The 23,296-nt window shown below is 35.6% G+C and overlaps 1 protein-coding gene across 5 annotated transcripts in view; it reads right to left on the bottom strand.

The window, feature by feature from the left end:
• The window catches only part of LOC140747400 (cyclic nucleotide-gated channel alpha-3), a 155,037-nt gene that overhangs the window by 14,936 nt on the left and 116,805 nt on the right, over nucleotides 1–23,296 (bottom strand). For all 5 annotated transcript variants that reach the window (XM_073079831.1, XM_073079833.1, XM_073079832.1 and 2 more), the window contains exon 8: nucleotides 13,314–13,457. In XM_073079831.1, the coding sequence (XP_072935932.1) occupies nucleotides 13,314–13,457 (144 nt within the window). The remainder of the gene's footprint in view (nucleotides 1–13,313; nucleotides 13,458–23,296) is intronic.

Below are 23,296 nucleotides of genomic sequence, written 5' to 3'. Positions count from 1 at the left end.
CTCTATAAAATGCCTCTTGTAAGTGTCAAGTGTCTCTCCCCTATCACACTTTTATGATTATTTAAACAGCACTAAAACATGAAATGCCACTTACCTAAATCTAAAATAAATGCTGATACGATGCCCATCAGTGAAGCAATGATGGATTCTGTGACAGAACACGAGATTCTCATTTCTTGCGATTTCCCGTTTTCACCAAACTACGTAATCTGTTTCCCTACTGTCAGACTGTTTAACTACCGTCAAACCTTATTATTATTATTTTTTAACCCCAGATAGGATTAGATATTCCTACCTGAGGTCGGCCACAGATGCGCCGCTACCCCTGAGGACTAAGCTGGAACGCCTCGGAAAAGTCTGTCTCCCTTACCACACCCTTCAAACCGGAACACAGCAGCGCCTAACACTGCTGTTATTAGGTAGAAATAGGTGTGGCGGTGGTGCCGCCGGAGTCGAACCACAAAGGGTTCTACCACCTTCAAAATTAGTGGAAGAGATCATCATATCATATTATGTATGTGTAATTATTCGTAGCATAATATCTGATGTATGATATACATTGTGGGTAACTAAATACCCTTGTATATCTACGTAGTTCAAGTTAAATTTATTTAAAGTCAGCAATATTTATATGTTTTAATAAAGCGCAAACTTTCAAAATGAAATAACAAAGATATTTTACATCAAAAATATATGCAACAATAGCTCCACATTCAAACAAAAAATATGTCACCACTAACAAAGGTTTTACAAAAACTCAAAAAGCGAAAATTATAACTCCAACATTTTTAACACCGCATCAATTAAGAGGCTAAGTTTACGATAAAAACGATATATTGCACTGTGCATAAGTTGAGCATAAATTTCCCAAGTGTGATTCACATGTAGGTCAGCCAGAGGTGCGAGTGCATGCTAATTAGGTATGTGACATAATCCCACTCGGTATATTTGTATGCCGTTTTTAAAACTGCTCCAAAATGCCAGAAATCCTGACATCTACGAACGTTTGTTCTGCATCGCTTTGACCTTTTGTTTCAACAGTTCAAACGAACGTATTGCAAGTCAAAGATTAAATATCATATAATAGAAGAAGGAAGTTTTTTCGTATATTTTGTATATTTTTACATGTCAGCAACTAATTCGGTAGCTGCAGTTTTCTCCTCAAAATAGTAAAAGTTTAATAAGCAGATAATTTTACAGAAGTATTTTTATAGAAATAAAAAAATGAGCGTGCAATCCACTTAATAGTAAGTGGACCATTCCTTTCGAGAATATCTTTAGGCAACTCTCGATAGGATTGAATCGTACCTGCGTTTAGCCACAGATGCTACCCACGAGGGTCTAATTGGAGTAACTCACACAGATGCAATTAAGAGTCTTAACTCACGATAAAAACGGTATATTCCAATACGCAGAAAAGTCGAGCATAAACTTCAAAAGTGTGATTCACATGTAGGTCACAGTCAGAGGTGCGAGTGCATGCTAATTACGTATGTGACATAATCCCACTCGGTATATTTGTATGCCGTTTTTAAAACTGCTCCAAAATGCCAGAAATCCTGACACCTACGAGTACAAACGTTTGTTCTGCATCGCTTTGACCTTTTGTTTCAACAGTTCAAACGAACGTAATGCAAGTCAAAGTTTGAATATCATATGACAGAGGAATCAAGTTTCGTTCGTATTTTCTTGAAAGGTTTTTTACGTGTCAGTAACTTTACAAACGAACACTGCAGATTAAATGGTGCTTAGCATTTCAAAATACCGTAAATAACTTTGTGCTTATGTTTTTAAAGCATTTTGGTGTCGTTATTATAAAGTTAGTATCATTATAATCAATATATTATTTGGAATGTTGAGCACATGAACACATCCCAAGTTCAGACTGGACGACCTTCATACACCCTTGAGAGCTATTTTTAGAGAATTTTCAAGCGTCAAGCTTCACGGTATAATCCAACAACATTAGAGGGTATAAAATTAATTTTCAATTTGAAAAAAAATTAAAAGAAGATATACATGCCTGTTGATTGCACCCTGGATCTATAATATTAGGACTCAATCCCAAAAAAGGTAGAATCATGAACCACGTACTGGGTGTCGCATTTTAAATTCTCCGAAAAAAAGCAGCCATAGCCACTGACAATACTATCTATATTCTTAATGTGACACTTTGTTTATAGTTGTAGTCTTCTTTCTTTTAGAATTATTCACAACAATTCACAATTAAAAAGATATTTTCAGACGTGCAGCATGTAACGCTCTCTAACGCGCTCTTCCCTTAATGGCAATTTGCGCTTAACCGTCGCAGAGACAATTTATCAATTTTGAAGGAAAGCTTGTATTGGTAACACTATATAGGGTATATTTTTATTGCTTGCTATCGTACTTATCTGTATAGAAAATGAAAAGATGAAACTTCACACAACATTTCCACGTAATATTTGACTTTGACAATTTGATAATAAACATAATTTTGGCTGTCTTCAATCTGGGTAATTGGTTAGTCAAATTCCCTACTTCTGTATGTTGTATAGACGACTTACACGTAAAATAAATATATTTATACGCAAACGCTTTACTACAACTTATATGACAATACCACACAATCGACCCCAAGAAGTTATTGTTCATGCCGCCTTTGAAGTATCTATTAGCAAAAAGCTAACCCAAACGTCATTCTTAGGATTTACATTAGCTCTAAACAGAAACAGTACTTTACGCTCTTTTATGTGTTCTGGGTACTAAAACTTGTTCGTAAACACGTAAAATCCGGGATAAACTACCGTTATAAAGGATAATGGTAATAAACGGCTAGCTTCCCGTGATGGATCACGCGTTAACTTTTATTTGGTTCTTTGAATATTTTCTCGCAGACTAAGGGTAATCACTCTCAGCGGTCAAAGTCAACTACGGAACAACAAAGTGTAGTCACTATAGTTATCAGTGATTTTTGCAAACTGTTTCCGTTAATTATTGCCTGAATACGGTTACATAAAACTCTATGTTCATTCTTGAACAAACCATGATAGTTAAAAAACTTTTAACTACATCCTTGAATTGATTATGAGTATTTATAACCATTTATTGATACTCAAAATCAAAAACAAAATTTCTTTAAATCAGGAATCTTAAAACTGATACAAAAATAAATTTGATTTCTTTAAAACAGCATCCGCAAGTAGCAGTAGTAAATAACTCAGCATATCTTTACACAAGACTGCAGACGTAAATAAAATGAATACGACGTATACAGAGGCAAGCCTTTCTAAATTCCAACACAAACTAAAGCAGGCCAATGGAGAATGACGTTTCACTCCGCACTCAGCACTAGCATTATTAGAGAGCAGACATTTAGAGTAATTTAATCTTCCTCAACTGTACTGTACGTAGCCCGTAGACCGTAGACCGCTACGCTGCTACGCCGTAGCGCCTAGCGGAAATAAGCCTCGTGCACGCCACCACATAAGTTTCTCTCGTTAAGAGAAACAGGAAAATAAACTTTATTTCTTTATGAAACTGTTTTAAGTGTTTGTACTTAAAATTTATTACTCAATGTAAATATACTCAGAATAACAACGTACCGTCGATGTTCAATTTAATATAATGAGTTGACCACCTATTAAATTTGGTTCCATTATAAGTGAAAAATTAGAAAAAAAATTTAAGTATTTCTAGCTTTATATGTTCAGTATAATTACATAACAATGGGTCCGACCTATTCATATAAAACTATAATCAATTTATATAGAATTACAAGGAAAAAAGTTTCTTTCATGAAATTCACCTGCTTGTTCCATACATATTCTGTCTAAACTTCGATAGGTACGGAACGTTAGAATTTCCGATTTAGCAGTGGGGCGTCCTGCAACAATTTGAATACAAACTAGGCAATGCAAGACTGCACTGCGTACCGTTTGCATTTGAACGTCCGACCTCGCCTACAGCTTCCGACATGTTCGACATGACATTCCGGAAGACAATGGGTTTTGTTAACAAAATATCCATCGAATGGGTTTGGGGTTTTAGATAAACATTTAAAATCGGAACATAGTAAAGGAGTCGTGAAATGTAAAGGACATACGATTGCCAATTTAAGATATCATTTATTTTGAATTTATGATATTTATATAGTGCAGTAGTCTTACAATGTGTCATTATTTAAAATATACATAATATGAGTATATGAGCATTAAAGAGAGACGTCGTTATATTTAACTTGTTAAAGAATATTACTTTATTTTTTTAAGCCGAAAAATCTTTTAAATTAGTAAATAAAATTGGTCAAATTGCAAACTTTATCGTTCGAGTCTTTGTCAATCGTTACAATAGTAGAAAAGTTGGTTCAAAGCTTTAATTGGAGATCCAAAATTATTGTCGAAAATTTTTAAAAGTCGTTAAATACTTCCCTAGAGATTCTGTCCTCTCAGATTAAGAGGAACGAAAATGAGACGATTGTAATGCATCATGCTATCTCTAATAATATAAATACTAACCAAATGGTATGGTTTAAGCATTGTAGTAGTTTAATTTTATTTAGCAACTTACATTAAGCACACACACTTACTGAAAAATCTATACGGGCGGGATATTACACTGGGTAAAATTGTTCCCGCTTTTGTATAATTTATATAACCGAACCTAAGAACGTATCTATATTAAAGTGATAATAAATTGACAATATATGATATTTAAAGAACTTCTAGTACGCCCTTATATCCATTAATACGTGGGCGGTGCTATTAATCGTAAGCTTATCCGTACGACCTTTAAATATCGCAAAAATTCGCTCGCTAACCTTCAACCAAGGTGAAGGCCTGAGTAAATTACGGAAACTGAGACCGAGATATTCACATGACAGTTGTGACAGCGTTGCCATTGTTTGCTGGAGGCGCGTGACCAGCGACCGGCAGTGGATCAATTATCGTCGAATTGGTAGGCTTGGGCGGCTAGAGCTCACAGGCAGAGCCGCGATCGATGTCGGGCGGACGCGGGACGCCCTCCCGCTGGGATGGGGCGCGGCGCCCGACTTTCGCCGAGCTATTTATAGCATTCACGCCGCTGACCTATTTCGCTGCAGCGCCGCCGAGGAAGGTCACGGATTCAGCCTGCTCTCTGCCGTCGCGGCGCCCATTGTCTTTCAACCGAGCTGCAGTGCTAATTAAAGTTGTTGACACTTTGCCACTCTCTGTACAAATGCTTATTCTGCTGCCCGAACCGATTGTAGACGAAACTGTTGCACGTGTTGTTATTTTCTTTGTCTATTTCTATACAAATAGAAAATGCTACAGTTTGCAAGATATTACGTCTTTTAAACCATCTTATTTGTTATCCGTAAAATCGTGTTCTTCATATATTTTTTAACGTAGACACCCTACTTTAACAAAATCAATGCTTATGTAGTAAAAGAACTAAATACCTATTTTAACCGCACTCTACAATGTTTCCTTATTGAAATTCCTTCTTACAGTAATAACACTCTCTTTCTCCTTTTTAAGATATTCGCTAGATTTATGTAATCCAAAAAGTTTTTAAAAATATAAAACTTTTTTTTCAATTGCCAACTAACCCGTAAACCGTTTACATTTCCACAAAAGTAGCCTAACAAAAAATACACACAACTTCACCAACCAATATCAAGCTTACAATTACGTCAGACAAATCCCTCAAACATTAAAGAATTTCGTAGTAATAGCATTAAATGAGATTGTTTTGCCGTGACGGGGGTTGGCGACGTGCCGGGACGTGTCGGCACGTTCCCCTGCTTAGCGCGGCAAAGCGCGGTCCGCGTTCACACCGCTCTCCAGCATTATCATTTAAACGAGACCCACGTGTAACTGAGCTGAACTTCAAACCCTGATCAATATGTACTTGTACACACATCCTTCCTATTAAACTTCCTATTAATAGACTTAACGAAAAAGTAAATCAGATATTGTTTTTTATATTCTTATCTAAATTTTATGCTGGACATATATTAAAATTCTCCAAGTATGTTTCAAGTTACAAATTTTATTATTCAATATAAGTAACGGACTTAAGTATTTCAAATGATAGGTTTTAGTATTAAATTATTTATTTCTAAAAATGTAACGCATAAAAATTGTGTCACTTTCGGACATTTGCAACAATGCCAATGCAACGTTATCATAAAATGAGACTTTTTGTTTTTGAAGAGATACTCCGCCTTTTTGTAATTTACTAGCGATTTTCTTTTAATGTTCAGTATTGTACACGAATAAACCAACAAAAACTTATAAAGAACCTGTCTCGCAAGTCTGTCTGAAAAGGGTTCTATTACAGCCGTGATATTTTTTCATATTAGTGGTCGCGTCAATCGTATAGAGCATTAAAACGTCTTTAATCCTGTTCGCTTGACGGAGGTTGAACGCGACACGAGTGATAAATACCGACACGTGTTCCCTTAACGCAGTTATGTGTCACGATCTACCTCGCTTAGACACTTAGCATTGTCACGGTAATAAATAGACCCACGTCCAAGAAATCCAGCAAAAACGTGTGCTTTTTGCAGTACATTCACGTGTCACTCAAAGTATTTTGTTATTGCTTAAGTTGACGTTGTAAAAAGATAAGAGTGAAGTACTTATTTAATAAACAATTTGTTAATTATCTAAAAGTACATATTTATATTTTCAAAGTTCATGCCGTTAAGCTATATTATTGAATTTTCTTTCCTTATGTTATATAAGACGCCTACTAGAAAAAATTAAAGGTTTTTAACTACAGACATAGAGCGTGTCATACAAAAGTATTCTCCTATACAATTTGTATATCTATACTATTTGTATTGATATACTTATATATTCCATTATTCTTGTATTGCATGAAAAAAATATGATTTTGTCTACCACGACCCGTCACTGACACGGTCAATGTCTGTAATACTTACAGACAAACGGGGATATACTTTGGTGATATTCATAAATCGATAATAACGATACCATAGCGGTTACCAAATAACCGATATCAAGGCACATAAAATGCATGGAGCTACGAGTATATGACGCCGTTCCCTCGTTACGCGATACTGATATATCGGCGACATTGTCCTCGCTTCATTGAATCGTTCCGATAATATCAAAGAATGTGTTACATAATTACAGTTTTGTATGTGTGTGTAACACGAGTGTGTTAGAACTAGTTAGAGTGTGTTAGTCTAGCGAAGCGTGTTACACACACATACAAGCACTCGCTTGTACGTGTGTGTAACACGCTTCGCTAGACTTACATATTGTCATTGCGCTTTTAATATGTCGCATTTATGTTATTTGCTTCTTACTTTTCGTTTAATTAATTTTAATTTTAATTTTCTATTAGTGTATAATTTGATTTTTTTTTAGTTTAATTAGTATTTAATTGTATTGTTTCAAATATTGTATATAACCTTATTCCTCCTCCTCCTCGCGTCGTATTCCTCATTACTGAGGGTCGTGATCCCCCCGTGATGGAGTCATTTTTCTCTGGATGATGTCACGCCATAACCTTATTATTATCCAATAAATAATTACTTAACTTTTCGTTTTTTTAATATCTCATTAAACAGCTAATTTTAGAGATACGTACCCAAAGTACAACAACGGAACCCTATTAATAAGATTGTCAGACGGGCAGCCAGCCCGTCTGACAATCTTGATCCTAAATAGCCAGACACTTGCATTATTTCAAGATAAATAAAAAAGTTCATAATGAAAAGGTTCAAATATACATTTTATGTATGTCCCGAAAAGCGCCACACATGCGAAAAGGTGTGGGGCGCTTTTCGAAAACTGATAAATGGAGCACCCCACGCTTTTGTCACAATTATACTATTTACATTATTTTCTCTTCTTTAGTTGATTTTATCATAAAAGTTTAAACTATATTCGGTGTACCTATTGAACCGAAACAGGTGGATAAGTAGTCATGATACTTAATAACAAATAATAAAAATTGAAAAATAATTGGTGGTGGAGGTTTGATAACCACCAATTGTTTGCGTACACGAGTATCTGTGACTTATATTAAAACACATGGGACTTATTAATTGTAATGTCTTAATAATTTACGAAAATAAGCTGTAATTTCAAAGTACCTATCAATATTTGTTTAATAATGCTTCATAATGTTGGCGTTAGAATTAAAACTATTTTTCCCTTAGGTGTGGGAGATAGTTTAAATACAGATTGCTAGCAAACACATCGATCTCGTTCACACACTACTGTATCTATTAATAGAATGCCAAGGCTAATATAACAGAAGTACTAAGTACATAAATACAATATTTCTTGTTCTAATCTAAATAGCTAGTTGTTTAAATCACATTTGATACGAACATTAAATCTCAAGACTACAGTTAATAATAAAACTCTTAGCTAGCCAAAGGGGTTATCGTAATTATTTTTCACCTTAGTATTTTATGAAACGCTATGGGAAACAAACATACCGACCACCATAATAATATGGTAACTGGCTATTGCTGCAGATATAATCAGCTCCAGGTGTAATTAGAGATGTCCCTGTAGTACCGGGATAGATAGTAAGAGGCGACTAAAAGGGGGCTTCCGGGGTTGCGGACGGCAAGAGTGGGAGCTCGAACCGTCCAGCAAGCAACCCCGGGAAGGACGACGATATGTGTGATCGCATACCGACGTAAACACCAGACGGTTTGGGAGGAGCCAAAAGTGCTCCCCCAGGGCAGAGCCCGATCGGGCATCGCGCTCGGAGGACTCCGGTTGCGTTCCCTCGGAGATCCCGGAGTTCTCCAAAAAGCGTTGAGGGCGGCCACCGGGGGGGTTTTAGTGCGGTAAAAATCCCACATAACCCGGCGTCGCTCCCACGTCGTCGGGTACCTTTTGAAGGTTTCCCCCTCGTAAACAAAAAAAAAAAAAAAAAGGTGTAATTAGAGAACTACTTCAAATCAGCCATAGATTCGTTGCTACTCCTGTACACTCAGTTCGAATTCTTCGTATAAGGGTCCCTCCACCTAACATTGTTATTATTAAACAGAATCAGAACACTTAAAGACCTAAAATGTAACATCTTTACATTTTGTGCACTATTTGGCATTTAATTAATTAAAGTAACTGATTTGAAGATATGAAGCTTTTTACACTTTTCACCAGTTCGCAATTCTCAGCATACCTTCATTACGACGCCAAGTGGTATTTTACTGGAGTAATTACAGACATTTTGCCGTAACAAGGTGGCCAATCTAATAAACATTTCATTTAAATGAGAAAAATCCAAGACTGACGAAAGGGATTTTAATGAAATCCTTGTTACTCTGCTACATCCGGTTCTTATAAAGTTGGAAAGGTTGTTCATTGCAGTAAGATGGAAGTTATATTAAGTTATATAAGTAGAAATATACAGGCTAACAGCCATGTATTTATACATAATAAGTTATAAGCATAATTGTTAGAAGTTTGTTTTAATTGTTAGAAGTATTCAAATATTTTTATATTTTATTACTAGTATTATAATAATTAATTATTTTGTTTTATTTTCATGATATGTTATTTTTATAATATTAAGTTTTTATTTACATAATCACTGGCTGGTACGATTGTATGAGTTAGTATAAAAAAGAAAAAAGATCTTGACGTTTGAGTTGTACTTTGCGCGGGAATAATAAAGTTGTAAATTGGATTAATAAATAGTTTTATTCTTTTACAATAAATTCAAAATTGTTTAAATAGTATAGAGTTACTCGTATACGCAAGTATTATCATCAAAAATTAAGTAAAAGTAAATTCGAAAAAGCATTTAATTTCATTATAGCCCAGTAGCAAATATGTGACCAAAATCATTACAGAAAAAAATTAATTTGCATGATTCTATTTATGTTATTGACAACACTATTAAATACTTTTCAAATGAAACAAATAGCAAACAAAAGAGAAAAGAGACTGAACTCTTTATCACAGACTATTTATACATACATATATATCTAGGTTTATCCATATCATATTAAACTTTATTTAATTTACGAAACCGTTTATAAATGTTATATTAATATTTTACATGTAATGAAATTTCAGTCCTGTAAAGCTTTACCTGAAGCCACACAGAAAATGAAAATTGTTTCGAAAGTCGTGAACTCGCCTACGGAAGTTATTCCGGAAATAAACTGCGTTTCCATTTTCAAACATAAATAATTTGCATTTCATTCGAAACGTAGAAATTCTAATCAAGCCTCGAGAAGGAAATGTATTTTTATCGTTCGATATGGTTGATTTCTAAGAAAAAAAATGTATCCGTTTTTTTAGTAAAACAGTTGTCATCTTATAATAGTTTTCTATACAAAACGATTCCAATACCAATTTTTCCATTGCTTCTCAACCTTTTTTCCTTTTTTTAGGAATAGGCCTAAAAAAAAGGAAAAAAGGTTGGTAATTCCTTTTTCATAGGAATTGGCTAACTCTAGTGTTATCAATAGAAAGAAGTGTGGTAAAAATATCATTCTTTTTTCAATATTATAAAAGTATGTTTTAAGTTAAATTAGGATAATTTTGAGTAATAAACATACTTATTATACAATAAAGAAAATTTAAACCAGTCATCAGCTATGGAATACAGGTGGAAGATCTAAGTACTAATAGAAAGCGAACATATTTGTTTGTTTATTGGATCAAACAAACGAGGATATCCTTATGTTAACCGAGAGCAAACAGGTCTTTATTTGCCAACATTTACCCCTACCGGAAATCGAACCCACTCCGACCGTCGGATGTACATCATTTTGAACTTGCATGGTCGTGAGTAAGTTACTGTTCTGTACCTAATTTCCAATATAGTTACATAGGTATAGAATCATGTATTAGCCTTTTAGTTAATTACTGAAAACAAAGACATTATTAGACTAATTAATGTAGGCTTCATTGAGAGATGCCAAATTTCCAGCACCGGTCATTATCTATATATATTTTACGCAACTAAAATGATAATGAAATACAAACGTGTGTTTTCAGAAAGTAAGTGTGTGGTTAATGATAGAATCGAATATGGGACATTCTTACTAAATCCTTTGGGGGCGACCCGAGGTTGCCAAACTCAACAACGAATCTACGAGCTCTATCAGGTGAGATTAAGACTGCAGTCTTATTTGCGGTTGATTACAGATATAGATATATAGATCTATAGGCATATATTATCATATAGACTACATCGTCGTTTGGTTCTTCAATTTCTTAAAGAAAATTATCCATCATAGTTATTTTGCTACCTTGTAGAACTACGTAAAATGCTTTAAGGTGTCAGAGACACCTTAGATTATAATGTTTTGTAAGGGCTCTCCCTTACAACACCCCATAATCTAAAAGCTAACTCCGCTTAGCACTATTTTAAAAGGCATAATAATCGTAGCGGTGGTGCATCCTAGTTCGAAGCAAGAAGTATGCTCCCTTCTACAAATTCAAGCCATTAAGAAGTTAGTAGATACGGGATCTATAAAAAGTCATTCAACTTGCGTTACGAAGCTATAGCGACAAGTAACCTCGACCTTACACTGGATAGTGTCAAGGTCGCCCCCGGAACGTGCATTCATGTCACAAAATGTTGTAATATCCATTCAAGTGGATATTATTAAAATGAGAACAGTTTAAGCCCTTATAATATGAGTATACTTATTAATAGGATGACAAATTCGAAAATCTGTTAGCAAACATTGTCTACTGACCGCTTATGGTTACACCGATTGTAACAGGACTTTCACGAAATGGTACCTTTTTTCCTGGCGAAGGTAAGGGAATAAAGTACCTATATAGTACTCAGAATAAATAAAGAAGGTATGACTGCAAGAATTTTTTTAAAGTATACATATAACACGTTTTTCAATATGCTTTGACTGTAGAAATTTACGCACTAATTAATTTATAGTTGAGTAGACTACTTTTAATAACATTAATGTATCTAAGTTTAAGTTTATGTATCTTAGTAAGTATCTAAGTTTAAGATCAGCTAAATCAATTTTTTGCTAAGATCTGTTAAACATAACTACAGAATGTAAAAAAGATATTTTACGAAACGTGAATTTCCATAAGAAGAACTGTACTACAACATAAAAAGATCTCCCCGCTAGAATTTACATATCAACATGAATCGCTAACACGGCGCACGTGGTTTTTTGGCATCCTTTGTGTATTTAATTTTAATATTTTTTGGTTTCGTTGGCACCAGCTCAGCGACTTACAAACGTAAATTGAACATTCTTCAACAAAAAACTCTTAATATAAAAGTTAAACAGATAAGTATGGTTAACTTTTGAACTGATGAACTGAAAGACTTTTGGTTGGCAGCGTACTGTTTACTGCACCTGCCTTAATAAATATTCTGCTTCTAGAGATTCATTTTAATAACCTTCTGTGGGTTTAATAATAGACATATAATGTCTACTAACTTTTTGGATGTATAAACTTACGTATGTTTTAGGACAAACCACTAAATTACTTACTAAATTACACTAAATTTCAAAATCTATGCACACATGAACACAACTTTATCTTTCATAGACTAAGTTGTAGAACTTTTTTATTGGAATAACAAAGGTCCTTGCAGTCCACCTGATGTAAAGTGATCACTTCCACCCGTGGACATCGGTGACTTTATATAGAAGATGTTCTAAGTGAAGGCGATCATAAATGAGTTGTTACTCCCTTACCATGAGTTTTTACGTTTTGACAAATATGACTGTTTTGGTATTTATTTACGTATTTGCCCATACTATTTCCAATCAGCGCCCCTAGCGAATTATATCAGAACTTGGAAATTGTATGGACCAATACGTAAACAAATACCAAAACAGTCATATTTGTCGAAACGTAAAAACTCATGGTAAGGGTACAGAGGACTAAGTTAGTAGCCGTAGTAGTTAGTCAGCCGACATCCACACCCTTTTACCGAAACAGAGTGCATCCTAGAAATAGGTGAGTCCGTGGCATCTCCCCGGTGGAACCATACTGGCTCTAACACATTTTTAATAATATGTGTTAATTTCCTACCTACATAATACATAATTTCACACCTATTTCTATCTAATAACAGCAATGTTAGGCGCTGCTGTGTTCCGGTTTGAAGGGTGTGGTAAGGGAGACAGACTTTACCGAGGCGTTCCAGCTTAGTCCTCAGGGGTAGCGGCGCATCTGTGGCCGACCTCAGGTAGGAATATCTAATCCTCTCTGGGGTTGATTACAGATGTCCATGGGCGGCAGTAGCCACTTACCATCAGGTGAACTGCATGCTCGTCTGCTACTCCGATATTATAAAAAAATATGGAAAAAAAATGTCTTAATTATAATATAACGTGATTCACTTACCCTGAAACTCCTTCCTCGCGGTGCTGACAGATGTGACGATGTTGGCCACATGGCCGAGGACCGTCGCGAACAACAGCAACCCGAAAAGCAGTTGGGCGATTACGAATACGTACTCGCCCTTGCTGCGTGGTCGCGGCAGGTCACCTGCGACAATACTCTGGGTTAGAAGAGCGTCACAATTATATCTAGCACGTTATTTATACATTATTTTATAGCATTGGACTGGATTGAACAGGATATACATGAAGTCCTGAGAATTGAGGTGGTAGTTCCATATGTTACTTAACCGTAATTCAGACTAAATATTATATTTTTATTTATACAGATACATTTTTAACGTTAACTAGCTAAGGAATACAGCTTTTAAAGATTCTCGTATTTTGATATGCAGAATATGATTACAATGTTTATTTAACTGTTCTTAGTGGAGTAGTGAAACTTCACAATTCTTACAAATACAATTGTTTTTTCTTACAAAAATGACATATTCTTGATTAAACTGAATAGCCGCCTTATTTAATTGTTCTGGTGCTTAAAGTACATCTTACTAATCCTGATTATTTTTCTACGTTCATGAGAGATACAAGAAAAATAACTCTCTTTTTAAGTAATGTGTGTTTCAAATAGCAACTGTCAGTTAAAGAAAGCTCCAATTACGTAAACTTGGATTCCACAACTACTCGTATATACTGCACAAGCAAAAGAGTCAAAGTTTCAACTATATTTCCGTACACGCAGCCTGATAATACCTAGAGAGATTAACATATTTGTGTTTTACGACGTCATAGTCTTGATTGAAACGTCACGGATGACGTCATTGTTCACGACCGCGGCACGCAGGCGGCGAAATACGTTTATACTCGTAGATGGGTCGACGAGCGGTCGTTGGACCCATTCGCTAGATAAAATTCCGCATTAATGTTTTTAAGCAAGTGGAACCTAATATATAAATATAGCTAGCACTAGCTGACCCGGCAAACGTTGTTGCCATATAAATAAAAAAATGTTAAGGGTGAACAACCCTTATCACTTAGGGGTATGAAAAATAGATAGTAGCTGATTCTCAGACCTACTGAATATGCATATAAAATTTGGTGAAAATCGGTGAAGCCGTTTCGGAGGAGTACGGTAACTAACATTGTGACACGAGAATTGTATATATAAGATTGGGTGGAATTGAACTGCGATCGCAAAAGTGATACTTGGAATCGCTGTTCTGTAAAAAAATCATAAGCTATAAAGATTTTTTTATACAATAGCAGTACTTTAATCCCAAGTTTTTAAAATCCGACTTCAAGAGAAGCAGAGACAAGTTACTGTTTGTAATTCAGTTTTTCTATCTGAGGTTCTAAGGGAATCCCACCTCTGAGTTTTCGAACTTATGATGAAGAAAAACGTTGTGAGGAAGCAAACATGACTGAGAGTTCTTCAAAAAAGTTCTCAAAAGAGTCAATGGGACAGTAATGAGTTGACGACCAAAATACAACTCGTTTAAAGTTATTCATGCTTCTGAGGCGTTAAAGATTTTTCTGTAATTTCACCCTTAAAATTTCCTTTTTTACACATCACAATGAATTGGGTACCCATATGTAAACTTAACGAACAAAAAAAACAGACTCCAAACTATCTAAATTCATTGTCTGTGATCCGGAATCACCAAAACTTCCTACATGACCGGATTAAACAGTTTCGTAACATCTTTTAATGACGTCACTTCCGTAACGTACAGCGGTAAGCTACAGGAGGTCAATAACTTACGTCTCTATTTACGGTAGTAGTTTCTGCTATCTTAAGAAGCCTTGAGGGCGAAAATCAAGTTTCAGTACCTTGTTTATATGCAAGAGATGTTCGTTATATCGCTTATAGAACTTAGGTAAATTTATTTACCTCTATTTTAGTATAGTACACATACATATTAATGATATTTTGAAGTTATTCTCAGATAAATAAATTATTCAATGTGTCCGCGTTGACAATGCCTATTAACGTGCATTATTGATAATTAATCTAATATTTGGCTTATTAAAGTTCAAACTTTCGATTATTTTTTTATAATATAGGAGTAGCAGACGAGCATGCCGTCCACCTGATGGTAAGTTATTACTGCCGCCCATGGACATATGCAATCAAGCCCAGATAGTATTTGATATGAACTAAGCTGGAACACCTCGGAAAAGTATGTCTCCCTTACCTCACCCTTCAAACCAGAACACAGCAGCGCTTGACACTACTGTTTGTAGGCAGAAATAGGTGTGGCGGTGGTGCCGTCGGAGTTAAGCCACAAAGAATTCTACCACCTTTGTATGATCTATTGCTGCCCAATAGAAATGGTTAAATTTCGATCTTAGGCAATTTATAGATTGAATATTATTAACGAACGTAAGTCACAAAATATTTGTCTCCCCTTATTGCGTATCAGCCCATATCAGCCTTGCTACAGTTATTTTGTTAGTCGTGGTATATGTCTGACACACATAATGTCTATAATTATATAGAAATAGATGGACACAACAGAACCTAATTTGGAACGCCTTATATGCTTCGATGGTCTATGCTTGCTATGCCCAACTTGGCTATTGTCCCATCAAAACTAAATCAATTGGAATGAAATGAAACATTTATTGCGTAATTATATATGTTAACTATTGTAGTACATTATAATAATTTTAATCAAGCTATTTAATTTAGCAATTTGAAGCTAATTTATCTTATACGAGCTTTTGCCCGCGGCTGCGTTACGAAGTAATATTTTATATCCCCTATTTTATCCCCTTGGTGATAGAATTGATCAAAATCCTTTCTTAGCGGATGCCTACGTCATAACATCTACCTGCATGCCAAATTTCAGGCCGATCCGTCCAGTGGTTAGGGCTGTGCGTTGATAGATCACTACGTCAGTCAGTCATCTTTGAGTTATATATATTTAGATTAACCTAGATACGAGTACAGCATGGAAGGTTGAAAATGGACTAAATTTATTTGCTAATACATATGCACATTACACAATACTCATCTTCATAATATATTCCGGGATACGTGAAAGTACTTGAGTTATTCTAGCAATGTTGGCAACTTGCATGCAACTATCAAATTAAATTACGAGGCCCAGGTATGCCACTCCATGTATTAAGTTAGTTAAAAGTTCGAACGCTCACTGCCACCGAAATTTGCATGCAGTTCACGAAACTAACTTTATTGCAAAAATTATTGTACAAACCGTAATTTAAATGTTTATAGTGTAATTAGGATGTTGTGTGGTTTCAGCTACTTTTATTTAATTACTTTTTGGAGTTATTTCCTTTGTGTCATTTAACTACACAAAGGAGGATAGTTATTATCAAAGAAATTAACAGTGTTTGTCGAAAACACCTATAGATCAACTCCAAATAGGAGTGGAATTCGGCCATAGGTGAGTTGCTCTCATGATTATAACACAACTGTACCCTTCATCAGCGCCCCCAGCGGATTGTATCAGAACTGATTGGAAATGTATGGGAAATACGTAAACAAATATAAAAACGGTCATTTTGTAAAAACGTAAAAACTCATACTCTAAACCTTAGTACCGTTATGTCACAACAAGACAATTGCACTCACTTTTTGTAAACTTATCACGTAGTCTGTTGTATCCGTACTAAAAGTAATACAGAGAGACCCGTGCCTATCATTGGGCAGTGAGCAGTGAACAGTAATGAGACCCGTGCCTATCATTGAATAGTGAGCAGTGCACAGTAATGACTTAACAACAGAACAAATATTGTAATTGTAAACCCACAATGTTTTATTCGTGTTCTACTTTGAAGGGCTTACTGATAAGGGTACATTCGCATTCAGTCCTCCTTAGAGAGTACAACATATCTTCCATCTACTTCATGCGAGACTCATGTACTATTAGGAGTTAGTTCCAGGTGTCCCCAGGGAGCAATGACCTCTTAACACCAGCTGAACTTTATACTCGTATGCTAGATCAATATAAATGCTATACTTTGATACAATTGTTAATTGTTTCAAAATATGTAGTAAATTATGAAAGCGATAAATGAAAATAATATAATCGACATGTAGCAAACGAGCTTGCAGTCCACCTGATTGTAAGCGACCACATGCCCACATATCTGACCAACTCCATATATAACAAGTTAGCTAAAACCAATCAAAGTTGCGTTGCCACCCTTGAGGATTCAGAGGGTCACCTACTATACATATGCTATAAATATATGCAACTCAAAGGTGACTGACTGACATAGTGATCTATCAACGCACAGCCCAAACCACTGGAATGGTTGGAACCACTCGGGCTGAAATTTGGCATGCAGGTAGATGTTATGACGTAGGCATCCGCTAAGAAAGGATTTTGATCAATTCCACCCCCAAGGGGATAAAATAGGGGATGAAAATATTACTTCGTAACGCGAGCGAAGCCGCGGGCAAAAGCTTGTACAAGTATAAGTCAGCTGACATCATCCTTCACCCTAAACACAGTACTTCTGCACGCTAAAAACAGGTATGGCGTTGGCACCCCCGCGATCAAACCATAAGGGCATTTGGAGTCATTCTTTCATGTTTAAATCATTGCATAACCTTAAGTGTTACTTCTTAGTATTACCATAACAATTAGAATCTTCATATAATTTTAGTGCGACGATCTAGGCGATGGTAATATATCACTGAACTTTTATCCCTCAACGCCTTCAAAAATCATCTTAAGTCCGTATAATTATGCAATACGAGTGTGCCCTGGAAAACTTTGAAACTGAGTAGCGAGATTCATTTCTAAGCATCAAAATCACGGTTCATTCAACTTGAAGCTCCCCACAAGGTTTTCAGAACAGCGCTTTGTACCAAGTTTGTATACGTACTTAGGTTATACGTTTTCAGCATACGAAACACCTTTTTATACGATTTTTGTTACAGTCGCACTGCAATGCAGCGTACTAATTTATACCACAGCTTCAATTTTAAATGGATGGTTGTTGAAAAACAAAGTCTTTCAAAAAGTGTTGACTTTTTGAAAGACTTTTTTTAAAACTTTAATTTATCCTACTTTACTAAAAATAAAGTAATTACTTCTTCAGACTTAATAGAGAACCAAGAGCTGGTGCGTATTTTGGTTAAAGATTAAGTTTGCGCATAACACGCAGTAACGCAGCCAGCAGTCTTGAGACCTTACCGAGAGACATTGATTTGGACTCATTGTTTTATCTTTAAACTAGCTGACCCGGCAAACATTGTACCGCCTCAAAATCTATTTATCAAATATATTTCATATAATATGTTACTCGTGGATAATGTAGCTTTCGAATAGTGAAAGAATTTTTAAAATCGCTCCAATAATTTTTGAGCCATTCATTACAACCAAACAAACAAAGTTTTGCTCTTTATAATATTAGTGTAGATTTTACATAACCTTAAACATTACTTTGTGTTACCATAACAACAATTAGATTATTACTAATTGACTATTGCCCGTTATTAATAAGCAATCTACCCAATGTTTTACCAAAGATCAACATCTGACTATCACTTAATACAAGAAATTGACAAATTTCGATCTTTGGTTATACTAATTTGCATAGATTTAATATTAACAACGGACGTATTTTTTTTTTATAATATAAGAGTAGCAGACGAGCATGCAGTCCACCTGATGGTAAGTGGCTACTGCCGCCCATGGACATCTGTAATCAACCCCAGGTAGGATTATATGTTCCTACCTGAGGTCGGCCACAGATGCGCCGCTACCCCTGAGGACTAAGCTGGAACGCCTCGGAAAAGTCTGTCTCCCTTACCACACCCTTCAAACCGGAACACAGCAGCGCCTAACACTGCTGTTATTAGGTAGAAATAGGTGTGGCGGTGGTACCGCCGGAATCGAACCACAAAAGGTTCTACCACCTTTACAAAACGTATATCAATAACATAAATTAAATTAGCATTAACAACTAAAATTAATCAATGCTAGTCTACGGGACAATGCTGCGGAACTTAAACGAACCGACCTTTATTAGTTCACAAACTGAGACGGTGAACTTCCGTTTGAATACCCGATGCCATTTTCAATCGAGTCGAAGACAATGCAATCGCAATAAGATACTCCGGACTAAATAGCTGAACGTTTTTATGTTTTCCATTTTGTATTACATTCATCAGTACTCTGATAGCTGAGTGGTATTAACTTCGATCACTCGTTCTGAAAGGTGAAGTTCTAATTTCAAGTAGTGTAAGTGTGTGATTCCTGTTTATTAATCCACTTTTATATTTTTTTCAAAAAAATATGAAGTCCACATTAAGAAGTTACTGCCGCTCATGTATCTTCATCTGACCGTCTCCATCTAGAACAAAATTCTACTTAAATCTAATCACAGATAATTTGCCTAGTTATGGACTAAAATACCGCCTAATATCTTAAATCAGTCGGCATCCAAACTTCCTTCCAAATGCAAGAACTTGCTTCACGCTAGAAAAAGGTATCACATACTTCCCGAGGCAAATCGAACTCATAATCCTTGCTATAATTATAGCGCTCAGAACCAAACGCTTCGACACTCAGCCGCCTAAACACATATTAATAAAATTATCTCTATTAGTGAAGTCAACTCGGGCTAAATGGGCCGGTTCCATTAAAACACGGAACTATATTACCGTACATCCGCAGTCGACAGTCTGCTGGTCATCCGGCGTATAACTCAATACTCAATAACTGTATAACTCAATAACTAATAATTCAGTTACGAATTCAAAGATCCCTCGAGCCTGATTGCAACTTTTAAAATTCAAATTATTTGTTGGGTTTTCTTTCTGCTTCGATTTTACTGAAGACACGAAGCGTTTCAACGTTTTCCTCGTCTATAACGACTCATATGTAGATAATATTACTTACGATTAATGTTGATTTTAAATTGATAACAGACGATCTTAGACAACACTACTTAATATCTGATGGTCTGTAAGGTTATTAAGAAAGCAGCCATTAGTTAAGTACCTACTTAAAAAAGACGCCTTCTTCATTCACAACCCCACATACTGTGTGTGTCTATGGCACCCACATCCCCTGTGTCATGGGTGCCACGGTGTACATCTGCAGTCGCTGACAGTCTGCTGGTCTTCCGGCGTATAACTCAATAACTGATTCAGTTACGAATTCCAAGATCCCTCGAGCCTGATTACAACTTTTAAAATTCAAATTACTTGTTGGGTTTGCTTCCTTCTTCGTTTTATTTCATTTTACTGAGTATACAAGGCGTTCCAACGTTTTCCTCGTCGGAAGAACTCGAATTTTAGCTACGAATCTTAACAAAGTCTACAAATAATACAACACTTTATATCAGATGGTCTACATGCTCAGATAATTCGTAATAAATAGTACATACTACTTACTTCAATGATATAAATATTACTTTGGATATCGATCATAGAAACAAGACAGTCTTAAAAATAACTTATATGAGTGGATGCATTTTATCCTATGCTATCTCTTTAAGAAAGATTTAAAACTCTTATGCGTGGCCAAATGCGTCTTCAAAGATTTGACATTTATTTCATAACTTTATTTCAACTCTCGGGCAACTTTTCTCACGATATTTTCCTTCAATATTGCAGCAAATAGGTAATAATATATTTTTCAATTCTACGTGAATGACAAAATTGACGGACCCCAGATCCTCAATGTGAGAGTAAAATTCATATCATCAGGCTGTCATTTCTCTTTTCAAATTACGGTGCAGTGAGTGAACATATAAATTTTGTACATGAGTAATTAATAAAGAGATGTACCTAAATATACGAACATAAGAACCCTTTTAACCTTTAACCACCTCAACATCCAACAATGTATTATTTTAATAGAAAACACACAGCGTATAAAAATATGAATAGCTATCCATTAGGCAACTTCGCTCTACAAAGAACACATTTTTCTGACACAAGATCATTTCATCAAAACCACAACCCTCCTGGCGGAGCGGTCACCATACCAGTCTGATGCGCAAAGGTTTCCGGGTTCGATCCTCGGCCAGACAGATACTCGTATCTGAATGATGAATTTAGATTTCTCTTCTAGTCTGGGTGTTTGTGTATTCGTCTTTGTGTGTGTCCATGGCACCCACGATACAGGGGATCCTAGTGTGGGGCTCTGAGTGTAGACAACGAATATTTATTTATTTACATCAAAGCTCACAGTGGGCCCTCATTTATTTAAATCGTAAAATTCGGAAACGTAAAAATGGTAAATTTTTGTGGTATTCATATAACAAAAAGGTGATTGTTCTCCCCTTACAAAAATTACCCACATGGCGGCATTGTTTCTAATGCAGAGCACATTTTGCGGAGCATAAATATTTATTCTGGTACGAGCTACGTTCGCACATACGATTAAAATTCGCGAGGGTAAATAATTCTTGGATATGCCCATGAAACACGTACGTGGTTCAGGCTCACATATCCTGATTACAGTGTAAACGTTGATCTTATGAATGCTTGATCCTTGCGTATGTCTTTATCAATTAATCCGAAGCTTCCTTTGAAAATATTAGAGTGCTATACGTCTTTTATTATTGTAATTTTATCAAAATATACCAGAAGATAGCATATTTTCAGAAATATATAAAATTCGTGTTTTTAGTGAGACTATTCTATTTAGTTCTAAGTAGTTAACACATTCCGCGCGTTACGAGCACTATTTTGCCGTATTTGGCGATCGAACTATGCGGCGATCAGTTGTCTTTGTTTTGCGCGCGGTGCGGAGGGGGATTTTATAGGTTCCCGTGCACGCACAAAAGAGATAGGCATATTTGCGAAATTCTTGCTTCAAGTAGGTTTTAATTTTGCAGAAAAAAAGTACGGCATATAATGTTGCCGTAACGCACAGAACCAAAAATATTTATCACTCGTGCGGTACGGCGAGTATGTTGCCGTAATCTTGACGCCGTACCGCACTGTTGGGGGGCGCGCGCGCAGCTCAGTGCGCCGTAGTGTTGCACGCTGCACGATGATTGTACGTGTTGGCTGGGTAGGTAATGCTTTGTCGAAGCTCGAAAATAAAAATTAAACGGTCTCGTAAGAAGCTGGATATGAATAGAATGGCAAAGATAGAAGAATAAGAAATGTCATTACTGCTACAAACAAATGAGGAAAGAACTAACCAGCCGAGAACGAAAAAAGAAGGTGAAAAGAGTAGGTACACACTGTTTGTTAAGAATGAAAGAAACCTATTATTTGGAGTGGTATAATAAAGTAAATACTAATTAAAACTGAACCAAATAATCACTACGCATGCTGAATTATTTTTGATCTCAAATTGTAATCAATGTTCCTACTATTACCTATGTTTAAGTTGTTGATTTTGCATGACTAGAATAAATGTTGTTTTAAAAATCAAATTGTTGCCGTAAAACCACCAATTTAGATTTTTTTTATAACTTCTGAAATATTAGGTAGAAATCCCGGCGGCGGCGGCTGTGTATATATTGGTGTATAATCTATCAATTCGTATAGTATTTTTTTGGAATCTATGGGTTTTCATGTTTTTATGAACCTTCGAAGTCAAGTGCTGGTACGGCAAAATACAAGCCGTAACGCACAGCTGGCTCTACTGGTACGGCAAGTATAGAAGTCGTAATGCATGGGAAGTAAATTTCATTTTTGCACTAACGCAGGCAATGTGTTAAATAGGTACGTGCGTAGATGACATGGCCGTTAAAATCAATTTGTTACTTAAACATATTACAGTATTCGAATGTTTATCATTATAATTTAATATTCAGAAATGCAGATAATTAGATAAATATAAATAATAATAAGACTGTGTTAGTATTTATTGCATTACGAATAGAATTTTACCAATCTGAAAAATATAAATAGTGTTTATATTTACAGTACACAAATACCACGAGCAATAATTAGCAAATTATTACAACTAAATAAAACAATTATTAACTTACAAAGAGGTACGGACGGCGTCGGTAAATTAATAAAAGCGTGTGGTA

Source organism: Epargyreus clarus, unplaced genomic scaffold (genome assembly GCF_041222505.1).
Source record: "Epargyreus clarus isolate Ecla_fem2 unplaced genomic scaffold, WU_Ecla_fem_2.2 ptg000014l, whole genome shotgun sequence".
NCBI classification, from domain to species: Eukaryota; Metazoa; Arthropoda; class Insecta; order Lepidoptera; family Hesperiidae; genus Epargyreus; species Epargyreus clarus.
The sequence above is the reverse complement of the archived record's forward strand: the minus strand, read 5'-3'. Positions and strand labels throughout refer to the sequence as shown.